Consider the following 14,495-nt stretch of genomic DNA (forward strand, 5'->3'; position numbering starts at 1 on the left):
GAAAAACAATGGGAAAAATCAAAAATTTAGATCTATGAAAGCATCAACAAAATTGACAAACTGCTGGCAAACCTAACTAAGGAAAAAGGAAGGAGCAGAAAACAATATCAAGAATTAGGGAAGAAATAGGGGAAGTCACAACAGACTCTAATGAAATAAAAAGATAATAATGCAATATTATGAAAGACTATAATCCAACAAATTCAATAACCTGGATGCATGGATAAATTCCTAGAAAAACATGATCTACCGAAATTAACACGTATGGACATTAAAAACTTGAACAGACTCAGCAAAAGAAGAAATATATAAGGTCCTCAAGAAATTCCTCACTATAAAAGCTGTAGTTCAGATGGCTTCACCAGAGAATTCTACAAACTATTCACTGAAAAGCTGACTCCAGTCCTACACAAACTCTTCCAGAATATAGAAAAGGACAGAAAACTCCCAAACTCATTCTATGAAGCCAGGATACACCTGATACCCAACCAGACAAAGACCACAAACGAATAGAGGACTACATTTCAATATCTCTCATGAATATAGATGCAAAGATTCCCAACAAAATCTTGGCCAATAGAATCCAATAACATATCAAAAAAATAATACGTCATGACAAATTAGGATTCATACCAGGGATGCAGGGATGGTACAACAAACAAAAAACAATTAATGTAATCTACCACATTAACAAGAACAAGGATAAGAACCATATGATCATATCAAGTGATGCAGGAAAAGTATTTGACAATATCCAAAACTCATTCCTAATCTAAGTTCCCAAGAAGATAGAATGTGAAGGGGAAAAACTTCAACAAAATAAAGGTCATATATAAAAATCCAGCAGTAAATATTACATTCAGTGGAGAATAGCTGGTAATACTTCTATTGAATAAGGGAACCCAACAAGGATATTCCTTATCCATTCTTTTATTCAAAATTGTGCTGGAAGTCTAGCTGTAACATAAGACAATGGCAAGAAATCAAGGGAGTACAATTGGGCAAAGAAGAAATAAAACTTTTGCTATTTGCAGACGATATAATTTTATATATTGAGAATCCTAAGATGTACACAATAAGATTGCTGGAAACAATAGAGGAGTTTAGTAGAGAAGCAGGATACAAGATTACCAAGCATAAATCAATTGGATTCCTATAAAACAGTGATGAGAATATATAAAAAGACACCAAGGAAACAATACCATTCACAATAGCTACACAAAAGCGGAAATAACTGGAATAAACCTAACCAAAATCCAAGAGACCTGTACAAAGAAAACTACAGAATATTACTATAAGAAACCAAAAGGGAGCTACAGAAATGCAAGAACATCCCGTGCCCATGGATCAGAAGGCTCAACATTGTGAAAATGTCAATACTACCTAAAGCAATCTACAAATAATTCAATGAGATTCCAATCCAAATTTCATCATTATTCTTTAAAGATATGGGAAAACTAATTACCAATCCTATATGTAGAGGGAAGAAGCCAGGGATAAGCAAAGAACTCCTCAAAAAGAAGAGTAAAGTAGGCGGTCTTGCACTACCTGACCTCAAAACCTACTATACAGCCACAGTTGTCAAAACAGCCTGGCACTGGTATCATGTTAGATACATGGACCAATGGATCAGGACAGAAAACCCAGAAATAGAACCATCTGCATCCATCTCGCATTTTTTACAAAGGTCCAATAAGCATTAAATGGGAAGCAGATGTCCTCTTCGATAATGGTGCTGGACAAACTAGACATCCACCTTCAGAAGAAGGTCCATATCTCACTCCAGGCACAGAAACAAACTCAAGTTGGATCAAAGACCCCAATGTAAAGCCCAAAGCTACCAGGATCATCAATGAGAAAGTTGGGACACATCTAAGTGCCCCCGTATAGAGACTACACAGGTTATCAGCGATAAAGAGGAAACACGCTCCGTGGAAGAGAAAATAGATAATTGGGACCTATTAAAAATAAAACACTACACATCAAAGGACTTCATTAAAAAAGTAAAAAGAGAACCCACAGATTGGGAAAATATTTTTAGTAATAACATAATTGATAAAGTACTAATGACCAAAATCTATAGTTTTTCAAAGCCTACAAGAAAAAAAAACCCTCTAAGAAGTTAGGAAAAGGATCTGAATAGACGATTCACAAAGGATGACACTCCAACGGCTAATAAACACATGAGGAAATGCTCCTGTTGACTAGCCATCAAGGAAATGCAAGTGAAAACAACCAAGAGATACCATCTAATACCCACAACTGTAGTTCAGATAAAAACAAACTAACTAACTGAGAACAACAAAGACTCGAGAGGATATGGTGAGATTGGAACTCTTGTCCACTGCTGGTGGGTTGTAAATACATACAGCTACTGTGGAAGGCAATATGGCTAATCCTGAAACGGATGGCAATTGAAATACCATATGATCCAACAATACCATTGCTAGACATAAACCAAAAGAAATAAGAAACAGATCACAAACAGACATGTTCATCGCAGCACAATTCATAGCAGCAAGAAGCTGGAAACAGCTAAACTCCCATCAGTAGAAGAGTGGATAAAAAAAATGGTATATACACATAATGGAATACTACGTATCCCTAAAAACAGTGATGAAACTATGAAGCACCTTAAGAAGTGGAAGGATCTGGAAGACATTATGCTCAGTGAAATTAAGTCAATCACAAAAGGACAAATACTATACAAGTCTATTGCTGTAGGAACAAGCAGCAGGGTGGGCACAAGCTCAGGCTTCTAGGGCATTCAATCTGATGGCCGGTGGGGGTGGGGTGGGGGGTGGGGGCTGACCGCCTGGTAGAGAAACTGACTGGTGCCAATGAACCATACATCATCCACTCTGGCTAAGTATTTCCAAGGTCACTTAGCCAGAGGGTGCCTCATGTCATCTGGGATCAAACGGTCAAAGGAGGGGAAGGGTATGTTGTCCACTGAGTGGCTGCCATGTAAATCTATGATGAGGTCTTCCCTCCCACTGCCACCCTTCACTCCTGGATAGGTAGACAACTCGAGGGATGGGGAATACCTTGGGGAAACTAAGTCAGGAAAGGGGCAAGTAGTAAACATGTCTTGGGGAACACAAAATGCATGTTAGGTGGTAGCAAACGAGGGAGCACTGACCTCCAGTTGGTGGGGGGTTGGGTGTGGGTGGGGAAATCACTGAAAATGCTTTGGGGAATCTTACAAGGGGGAGTGTCTTTGGTGGTATGCACTGAATGGACCACATTGACCTGTGCTTCTGGTGTATCCTGGTTGGGTGCTCTGGAATGCTGGGACACTGAATTCTGGATGTTCAAGGATCACAGCATTCTCCAGAGGCTGCATCTGTGAGATCTGATGCAGATACTCCACTAGGTGAACTTGACTCTACTTCACACACACTTGCTACCTGAGGACTTAACTTGGAAAATACACAGTGTCTGAGGAAGCAGAAGACAGCTATACCAAGATTGTTCAACTGTTAGTAGGCAGACAACACGGTCTTGCTGCAGCATCAATGCCTGATATGTTGTATTACAATATGTATGATGTTGGCAAACCTGTGAGCGATATTCTCAGTGATTATTATTGTAAATTTCCCTGACAATTAATCCCTAGTGTTTGTGTAAATAGTGTCTAGATTGATTTGTATACGTGAATAATTCAGGTACTGCGATACGGAGTTAGCCTATATGGGTCCAATATCCCTCTCTCAAGAGGATTTTAAAAAAAATTAGTACCATTGACTAATAAAAGACAATATTAACTGAAGATAGTTATGCCCCAGGGGGATGACTGATAAGACCCTTTACCATAAATTAACAGGGAGGTTTTGAAAGGGAGCCAAAAGCAGATAAATAAACAAACAAAATATAGATCCAATCGTAGACTTGGGTTCACACTAAATCCTAGCTCCAACTTAAAAACAATTAGTTCTTACAACATGGCCCTGCTTTGTACTTGCCCTCAGGAGAGGAACACAGAAGATATGGGTGCTATAGCAAAATTGATGAGTAAATCAGATGGTGCCTGGCTATCAGACAAAATAGCATCTGGGGTCTTAATGGCTTGTCTCTAAACAAGCAGCCATCTAAGTGAGCCAACTATGTCCACATGGAAAACACACCATCATCACTCACCATAAGCATGTAAATCATATAATCCGAAATTGAAGGAGAGAATAGGGAGAATGTAGTTTGCAGAAGGATATGGATACAGCGGGAGTCCAAGACATTTGTGGGAACTACAAAGGAAATAACCATCCAGTGTTCTCCCTCTATCCAAAATTGAGGTATGGAAGGAACGTGTTTACTAAACAGAATGCATTGAGAGATGAGTATAGAAGATCAAAGGGATAAATAGAATGACATAAGTTCAAATGTAGACATATAGAACAGTCTTATGCTTCAAAGGTAAACCAAAAGGTAAAAGATCATCTACAAATGATAAAAAGTCAGGCAAGTGTCTGACTTCTAATCTGTAACACTAAATGTCAGAGACAATGGGACAATTTCGGTAAGTTTGATTGAAAATATTTTATTTTAAGAATTTCATGTATATATAAAGTATCATATAACTTGTAAAAATAAATGATTTTAAAATAGCCAAACATTATAGAATACACAATGAATTTATGTGATATACATTGATCTATTCTGATAAAATGATCTAGTAACATTCTATAAATGATAGAGAAATGAATTAACCCAGAACTCAATAGTGGAAATATTTAAGAATTCATGATAAAGATTGAAAGCATTTAGAAAATAATTGTGAGAAATAATTATATAATAATAATAATTTATAAACCTGGCATTAAGCACAATAGGAAAGTAACACAAAGAAAGTAACATTATGCCAAATTCTTTTTCATGTATAAAATACAAAGTCTTGGTACGTTAAATGAAGACGTCACTAATCACTAATAGAATTGTAAATTTAATATTTAATCACATTATGTTAAATAAAAATTGTGGAACAGATCCCTACATTCACTGACATGTTTTCCTTTCTCTATCACATACTTAGTTAGACTACATATCCTAGGCCTTCCCATCTGGAGGAGGTCATGTGATTAGTTTGTAACATTCTAGCAGAGACACTAAAGAGCAATTAGTCATCTCCAGTTGATTATCTCAGGAACCCTGGTGGCGTAATGGTTACAAGTGGGGTTGCTAACTGCTAAGTCAACTAGTTCAAAACCACCAGCAGCTCCTAGGGAGTGAAAGGAGTTGTTTTCTCCAGTAAAGTTACAATGTCCAAAACCCACAGGGGCACATCTATCCTGTCCCACAGGGTCACGATCAGTCAGAATTGACTCGGAGGCAGTGAGTTTTGGTTTGGAATTGCTTGTTTGGAATCACTGGGCATGTCAACAGTTAATGTGTTTGGTTGCTAACCAGAGTTGGTGATCTAGTCTACCCTATAGACATCTCAGATGAAAGAGGTACTTTTGGATGGCCTGAATATTTCTGATTTGTTTCTGAGAAATCTGCCTTTGAAAACACTCTAAAGTGCAGTTCTATTCCGACATACTTGGATCACCATGAACTGAAGTCAAATCCAAAGCAAGACTAGACTGTTTTTTCTCTTTCCCCATCTACAGGGAAGTAAGAAGGCTTTAGAGGAAGATGGATGTATCCACGAGATGGGCAGGACCTGGGTCCATAAATAACATGACAGACATTGCTTAGTAATTAAACTAAATTGCTGTTTGGTTTAAAGAAAAAATCCTGAAGATATTTTTGGTTAATTTTAAGAAGAAAATATGTGGATATTTATTCATATGACTTTCAGCGGCAAGATACTTTCGATCTGTGATTTTGCCTATTAGAGAGACTATGTGCCAATCTTCTCCTAACTATCAAGAGATCAGTTTGAAAATATAATTACCAAAAACAGAACTAGGTGACTCTTTCACAGAGGAGTGACTAGGGTAGCAGGTTGCATAAAGGGGGAAAATGATAATGCAACAAGCTTTCGGAGCGATGACCCTTTCCTGGGAGTTAACCTTTGTGCTCACAAATAGTTATCTGAGAAACTTCTGAGGTCTGAATGGAAATAACAGCAGATTGCATTGCCTACATGCAGAAGGTCAGAGGTTCAGATTACCAAGGTAATGAGACTTCAGTGAGCTGCTTCAGCTCTATTAGGTTTGTCAGTTTTTATAAGCAAGCTTACTTCAGGCATGCAATTATAATGTAAAGGACCTATATTGGTGAAAATTCAGCAGTCAGATCTTAAGAGAAGTATGCAAATGTCATTTGAGGGGGGACAGCATCTACCATCATGAGTAGGTTTTAAGTTGAATAGGATGGTAAGGGTGGAACACAGAAGAAGAGAAAGATGAGTGAAAATATACTACACATCAAAATCTATTTTCAGATTTAAAATTTAGCATTTTTTCTCAGTGAGCAATGTAATCATAAGCATCACGTAATTTAATGCTTTCATTGGCATGACTTAAGAGATCCCGATACAAGTGACACAGATCTTTAGACACTTACAACCTTATAATTACCCTAGGAGAGATAATCCTTTGAAAAATGGGTTAGGGACAATTTAGATCAATACAACTGGTATTGATTTTAATTTGCAATTAGCATCACCTAATCCTTGCTTTGGAGGCTGTGGTGACAGAGGGGTAGAGTTCCCCCTTTCCATGAGGGAGTCCTGAGTTCCACTCCTGGTCCATGCACTTCATGCACCGTGACCTCTTAGCTGCCTGTCAGTGAAGGCTTGGCTGTTTCTATGATATAAAACATGTGTCAGCAGAGCTTCTAGACAAAAATGAACGAGGATGCAAGGCTGATAGTTGACTTCCAAAACCCAGCCAAGGAAGACCAAAACCCATCACACATAGGGTCATCATATGTTGGGGATGAACACTAGCCAGTAACAGGAACAATTATGGTTATTAATTTACAATTGATACCACAGAACATTAGGTTACACTTACTCTAGTGTCCTAACTGAAGCAGACCTATATCTCTCCCAGGGTACAGCAAAATATCAAAATCCAGTGGTTGTTACTGTACAACCAGCACTGATTTTATATTGCTTCATATAATAAAAAACCCAAACACACTGCCATTGAGTCAATGCCAACTCAGAGATGAGTATCCTTGTGAGAAAAATGTTCTTTCATAAAATAAAATATTTTAATCATGCCTTTCCAAATCAGATATTTATCATCTTTGATAATATTCTAGCAAATTTTGATTTAAGGAATTATTTGTCAGATATTGAGTTAGAGCTACAAGAATGATCACAACACACTGTGGAATCCATAGTGATGTCAGAGTAGATTGTTTGTGATGGCCGCAGTGATCCCCAGAGATGACAGGTCCTCTAGTCTACTTGTCCAGCAGGCCTGAAATTTGGGTCATTCTGATTTCAATCCATCTCTGAGGTCTTCCAGCTGCCTGTAAAGATATGTTCTGAATGGAACCAGGGTCAGAATTGCATTGTGGGAGTGAGTTCAATGATGAGCTCCAGGCTTTGTCTACTGGGGAAAGGCTGAAGCTACCTAGAACCAGTGTTGAGGAAGATTCACTGAAAACCTGTCCTATTACTACAATACCATTAATAGTTCTTGCAAATGAGGGATAAGCCACCAGACTCAAGGCAGATCTGTCTGAAGGAAAGTGCAGAACACTATATTGTACTAAATCGACACCTGGGCATTTCTATATAAACTGACTGGTGTGATGGACATCGCAGCCCCAATCCAAATGGAATGGATATAAGAAAAAAGTGAAAGTCCAAAAAGGATGGAAGTGAAATAGAGATTTTTGCCTTTCCCAGAAGGAAGCACAACTTTTAATTAAGTGGACTTAAAAAATGTGTCCAGTTGCCTGTTTTTAATTTATTTGAGTATCCCTCAGAAAGATATGCTTAAGTCCTAAACCCCAAACCAACAAGACAAAACCCCAGCAAAACCAAACTCATTGGCATTGAATTGATACTGACTCAGAGTGACCATATAGGACAGGGTGGAAATGCCTGTGTGAGTTGCTGAGATTGTAACTCTTTCTGGGAGTAGAAAGCCCAGTCTTTCTCCTGAGGAGCGGCTGGTTGGTTTCAAACTGCTGATCTTTTGGATTGCAGCCGAACATGTAACTACTACCACCCTACCTTGTTAAAAATTATGATCTTTTTTTAAAAAGTAGTGCTTTTGCAGAAACAATTATTTAAATGAGGACATACTGGATGGAGCAGGGTGGGTCACAGTCCAATATGATTCGTATATCCTTATAAGAAGAGAGAAGTAAACACAAAAACACACCCAGGGAAAATGATATTTGATTGCTATTGGGACATAGCTACAAGCCAAGGGACAGCAAGCCTTGGTGGCTGGCACCACCACAAGCCAGAAGAAAGATGGAACTGATTGTCCCTCCCGCAGAGTTCTCCAAAGGACCTCACTGAGCTGGCACCTTGATTTCAGAATTTCTAATCTCCAGAACAGTGAGGGAATAATCTCCCCTTGCTTTAAGCCACGGCAGTTTCTGCAGATTTGTTCAACAGTCCACGGAAACAGACACAAGCCCGGATTCTACAGCTGATGCGCAGGGTACTCACTTGGTTTCGTCCACTCCACGTGGATAGCCGTGTGGTTAAGAGCATGTGCAGTGAGGTTGGCTCCTCTCTGTGGAGGCCCAGCTAATGTCGTCCCATTTGCTTCCTGACTTGGCGTGAAACCCACACTGTTGTGTACAAAGAGCTTATATCCATATGTTGTAAACCTAAGGGATGGTTTTTTAAAAAGTCATATATAAGTTTTTGTTTTACAGAAGCCAACATAACATGATTTACTATTCTCTCACAAAATATAAGATTTCTTTTTATCTCCCCTCACAAAAAAATCCCCCAAACACAATTTTCCTTTTTTCTCTACTAAATACATTATTTCCTCCACCCCTCTTCCACTAACCATATCATCATTTTTGTTTCTCTCCAGCCTTAACCAAAATGTCAGAAAAGTATTTTAGATGGAATGTCAAACAAACAGCACCATTTAAAACAAAGGTGGCTTATCGCTTTTCTCATTCTTATTTTTGTCAGAAGTGGGAAGGACGACAGCTCACTTCCAGATGCAGTTACACATCTGGCAACCTTCCAGCTTTCTCTCTGAATTTCAGCACTAGAGTTGTAGGCTCTTCTCTTGAGAAGCACGTCCATTTTCAAGTGTCAGAATCTGCACCATCATCTTCTATGACAGCACTCCTTCTTTCCCAGGATCTCATTGGCAGATAGATAGCTCCTAAATTAAATCATAACTGTGACCAAAGAGGATAGCATTCTACCACTGAGAGTTTTGTTACACGGAGCTGCCTTTGGCTATAGTGTGAACACGTGTATGTGCATCAATACACTGGAAGCACTATTGCTCTGCAGAAGAAGTTTGGACATGGTGATGCGATAGGATGGGAACTTTCCAAGTCACATATTAAATCTCTGTCAGTGGAGCATCACCCATTCTTTATCTCTTTCGGTTATCCCTTAAGTAGATGCCTATACGACTTTTAGTTTGGTTCAAATGCCAGAATGCTAACTGCATTGAGTTGATGCTCTCATAGTGACCCTTTAGGACAAGGCAGAACTTCCCCTGTGAGTTTCCAAGACTGTAACAGTTTACAGGAGTAGAAAGCCCCATCTTTCTCTTAAATGCCTGAATAAGAAAGTGTTATTTATTTCTTTATGGACAGTAGGTTTTGACTGGGCAACTGCTAAGAGGAACAAGGATGCAAAATACACTGAGACAACACATGACTACCCTGAGGGCATCCAGGACTCAGGGCAGCCTCAGAACATCATCACCTCACTTGGGCTTAAGAGGCTATCAAGGATACTTTTCAAAAGAGAAAGGAAATAAATGTTCATTTAAAAAGATTTTTACTATAGGAATTCCTTTGCCCACCAATCTGACAGTTACCCAGTTTTTGTCTCAAAGCTGCCGAAGGCTTCTAACCTCCCAAATCAGATCCAGAGTACTTGTCTCAATAAATGGCAGCCCACACCAGCGGTGGCAGCCAAGGCAGAACAGGGTTTTCGATTCTCCTGAAGAGTCGCGTTTCCGAAACCCGCAAGAGCGTTCGGCTCTGTTCTAAAGGGTCACTGTGAGTCAGCAGAGACTCAGTAGTGACAATGAGTTTCATGTTTCTGACAGTAACAAAGGATTCTGCCCAGGGCCATGGCATGAAGGGGACAGTGTCTTTCCCAGGATTGTGATACATACTCTGGCCAAAGCATGACAAGACTCTCTGAGCGGTTTGTCATATGTAAAAGTCTGCTCTCCTTGCCTTCTTTCTTATTTTAGGTCCAAAGGCAAGTGTTTAGCAATGTCCTTTACAAATGACTCTACCTCGGCTACACTGAAGAGTGGTTACTTCGTTATTGTAGTTACAAGTGAGATTTCAGGAACCTGTGGAAGCTGTTTATCATTGTCTCTAAAGAAGTACTAGGCTTCTGATTTGGGAAACTGATAGAACGTTCTTCACTGCAGCCCCTCTCCTTTCCTTCTCTCCTCTCCTCCTGTCTTCATGATACGCTCCTAAGCAACTGCTAAATAGATCTCTGAACACGACAAATCAAAGGTCAATTACAATAGCTAGCATTTATGAAGGGCTTCAGGGGCCCATCGATTCACAAGGCCAGCAGTTCAAAACCAGCAGCAGCTCCACAGAAGACAGACTTTCTACTCTTGTAAACAACTGTAGTCTGGGAAACCCATGGGGCAGTTCTCTCTTGCCCTATAGGTGACTGTGAGTCAGCATCGACTTGATGGCAGTGAGACTGGTTATAGCTGTTTTTGTTGTTGTTTGTCATATAGGTCGCCACCTGTCAGTTTGCCAGACTGTGGTGGCTTGCATCCGAATATGATGTTGGAAGCTATGCTACTGGTAGGTCAAACATCCGCAGGGTCAACCATGGTGGACTGGTTTCAGTGGTGCTTCCAGATTAAGAGACTAGGAAGAAAAGGCTGGTGATCTACTTTTGATTAGCCAATAAAAACCTGATGTACTGCAGCAGACATTGTCCAACCTGTGTGCTTTAGACATGTCATCAGGGAGAGATCAATTGCTGGAAAACAATATTGTGTTTGGTGAAGTAAAGGGTCAGCGAAGGTGAGGGGTACTCGTGGTAAGAGTGAGACGGGATTGTGCACTAACTCCAAGGATGGACTGGGACTTGTGCGTTATTTGGGAGAATGACCAACCTATGAAGTACTACTATAATTTCTGCCTTGAAAATAAGAAAAATTAGGCTGAAAGCATTTATCAACAATTTATCAACAATTTATTAATGTTAATAATAAACATTATTATGGGGGAGTTAGGACTCAAATGTGCCCATTCTGATTCCAGAACTGGCTCTGTTAGCCACTATATTATACTGTCAGCACAATAGTGATCGTTGATAACAGTAGTAATAAAAGCAATTATAATGATAGCGTGGCTTCTCCATTCTTGGATGATGTCATATTGCTCAAGCTTGACCTTTGAGTTGTTTTCTTGAAGTGGGGATAGATTTTTTATTATGCTTCCAGACAGTCTTGCCAAATTTCCTTTGTGACCACTAGTAAGAATTAGAAGGATGGTGAGTCAGGGTTAAGAGGGTAGCAAGTCTGTGACAAGTAAATGAAATGAAGCTAATGGCTCACATGGGAATTGAACCAACGACCTTGGATTCATTAGTGCTATCCCTGAGTAAAGTTCTTATAATTGTTTTTTACTTTGCAAAATGGTTTAGGAGAAATTTAGCACCTGGATGTCTAATCTACTCTAGTACAATATTTGAATTTTTCTTGAACATATCTACGCTATTACACATTCAATAATATTTAGTTTTAAAGTGACACAATTGTGTGGTTCTTGTCTTCAAATGGGATTCACAATATCAGATGGCAACAGAATGATTAACTGTAAGAAATACCTATAAGGGATTTATTCTTATGATGATACTTTAAGGAATTTCCTTATAATTGAGTATTGGTGGCATGTACAATTCATGTCATCATAGAAGGAATGCAGGTCACATCGATACTTAGTAGTAGAGCACATGGTTCAAAGGTAGTACTAGAATTTGAGGGTAAGGGATTAGTCGTAGAGTTCACCTGCTTCAAATAATAAAATATCTGCTACATTTTAAAGCTAGAAGAAGAACTTGAGACACTGAGGATGTAAGTGACTCTGCCTAAACTTGCCCAACCAGCTAACAGAGCTGGCTGGGCTTCTGGTTTTTCATTTCAAATATGAAATTATTTCTACTATTCATTGACAATAAACCAGTAGCTATTCATTCGATGTCATGTGTTTGTTTTTACATCATTAAGTTATATTTTTTTAGGAAATAAAATCTTGCATTCTCTTAATTCCAGTAAATCCTGAAACATACTTTTTCATTGCATCTATAACCTACTCTTATGAGCCCTGGGGGTATAATGGGTTATAAATGAGCTATGAATCACAAATTTTAACTGAAAAATTAATTCTTTTAAAACCATACTCTCGTCCACTTTTTTATAGTCAACTTTGCTATGTATATACCTGAGAATAGTGCCTTCCCTGTTTTGTTTTTCAAATCTGATTTAAGGAACTATTCAGATGTCATCCTTGAATTTAAAAAAGATTCTGTTCAGATTATGCAGTTTTTAATCTGTCTATTGTTGAATAAATAATTTTATAACTAAATTGACAGCAGTCCACACTTTCTAATGCATTCTCTCTCATAAAATTCAGGGCACGCAAGTAATTTTTAAGGTTAATGACACACAGATTTATTTCACATGTAGAAAAATGCCTCTGCTTGAAGCTTAGGTAGGTATTTCTTTTAAAATTATATTGAAATCAAATTATATTGAGCTTTCATGTTTTACATTTCTTCACTCCCTTGATCTATTAAAACTATTTATTTATCACTTACTATGTGCCAGATGCAAACCACAGTAAGTATGATAACTGTACTCTTGGAGTTGTAGCGCATAAAAAAGTTTTAGAAAACTATGTTTCATAGTCAGAACATCTAAAATATGAACTCATATGTTCCTTTTCCCATAAGTACACAGTAGACATTCCATCTATTTAGCCTGACTTAGACAGGGAAGTCTTCACAGTGCAGGCAATGTTAGGGCTAGGTTTTGATGACAAGTGGTATTTTGTCCAACGAAGACAGAGAAAGACATTATTCCAGGTCAAAATATATGAAGGCTTTATATGGAAAGAATCTGGTGTATTTTAGGAACCAATACAATTCTTCAGTACTCTGAAGAATATCGCAGGTTATTTTCATCAGAATTAAAAATGTGTCAGGTTTATTGATGTCCTAAAAGAATCCATGTGTCAATATTGTCCCCAATATAAATCATGCTTCTGAAAACACAGGCTAGTTAGTTGCATCTCCACTAACTCTTCTTCATAGCCACCACAACTCCAAGTACAGGTGAGTACAAGTGCACACAAGCAAGAGTTTCAAAAAGACAACAATGCAATATTGTCTTCATTGTGCCCACCTCCATTAATAGTAGGCATTTTCTCTTTAAGCTTTTAACTTGAAGTTCTCAAAAGGCTACAGAAAAAAAATTCTATTGTAACAATTTTCACACGTACAATTTAGCAATATTTAGTAGATATCAATTATACTAAAATACACCTGGAGATCACTATTTATATTATCATTCTAAATAAATACTTCTAGAAATGTATAAATCATTCTATAGTACCGAAGTTAAAATACACATCACCTTATCAACTTAATAATAACTAAGGTAGTATAATTTTAAACTCATTATTATTTATGAAATAGAACACAAAAACCCTATTATTTCCTATATCTTCCTTTTCCTTCTTTAAATCCAGAACAAAAGCAAGGCATACTGTGACAGTATTCTCAAAGTTTGTTGTTGTTGTTTTTCTGATCACTCAGGAGCCAAGGCAGTGTGAGGTGCTGAAAGTTGTAAGGATAGATAGATGGTTAAAATGAAGGAGGCCACTGCTCTCTTGTCACACACGTCCTGACCAACATTTGTAACATCAGGCAACAACGGCACGGTCACTAGGTTTTTCAGGTAATGAACATGTCAGGAAATCCAAAGTTATGGCTCCCCCAACAACCATAACTTGGCCACATTGCACAGAATTATTACGAGAGAAAATTTAGACACTGACAGCATAAACCTACAGTGAAGCACTGAGTCTGTGCCTCTACAGGAAGAACAACATTCACTAATGATCCCAAGGGGTTGTGCAGCTCAGTTAAGAACTACTTCTCACCTAAGATATTCATAATGGCACAGTAGAAGCATTTGTGCCTGAACTAAATTATCTAGAAAATCGATGCACTCATTTCCTTTGTATATGTAGATCTAAATGAAAAGTATGACTATTGTAATGATATAAATTCTAGAACATAATGTCTTTTGAGATAAAATTGGTATGGTTTTCCACATATTATAAATATATATGTAATGAAAATAGACCATTTAACTGGGGAC

The 14,495-nt window shown here is 38.2% G+C and overlaps 1 protein-coding gene across 1 annotated transcript in view; it reads right to left on the bottom strand.

Annotated features, from left to right (window-relative positions):
* The window catches only part of USH2A (usherin), a 949,135-nt gene that overhangs the window by 279,683 nt on the left and 654,957 nt on the right, over positions 1-14,495 (bottom strand). Inside the window, exon 44 of the mRNA XM_004700145.2 lies at positions 8,585-8,748. Within this exon, the coding sequence (XP_004700202.1) occupies positions 8,585-8,748 (164 nt within the window). The remainder of the gene's footprint in view (positions 1-8,584; positions 8,749-14,495) is intronic.

The sequence above is a fragment of the Echinops telfairi genome, unplaced genomic scaffold (assembly GCF_000313985.2).
Source record: "Echinops telfairi isolate 266 unplaced genomic scaffold, ASM31398v2 ScPeMD7_7424;HRSCAF=8462, whole genome shotgun sequence".
NCBI lineage: Eukaryota > Metazoa > Chordata > Mammalia > Afrosoricida > Tenrecidae > Echinops > Echinops telfairi.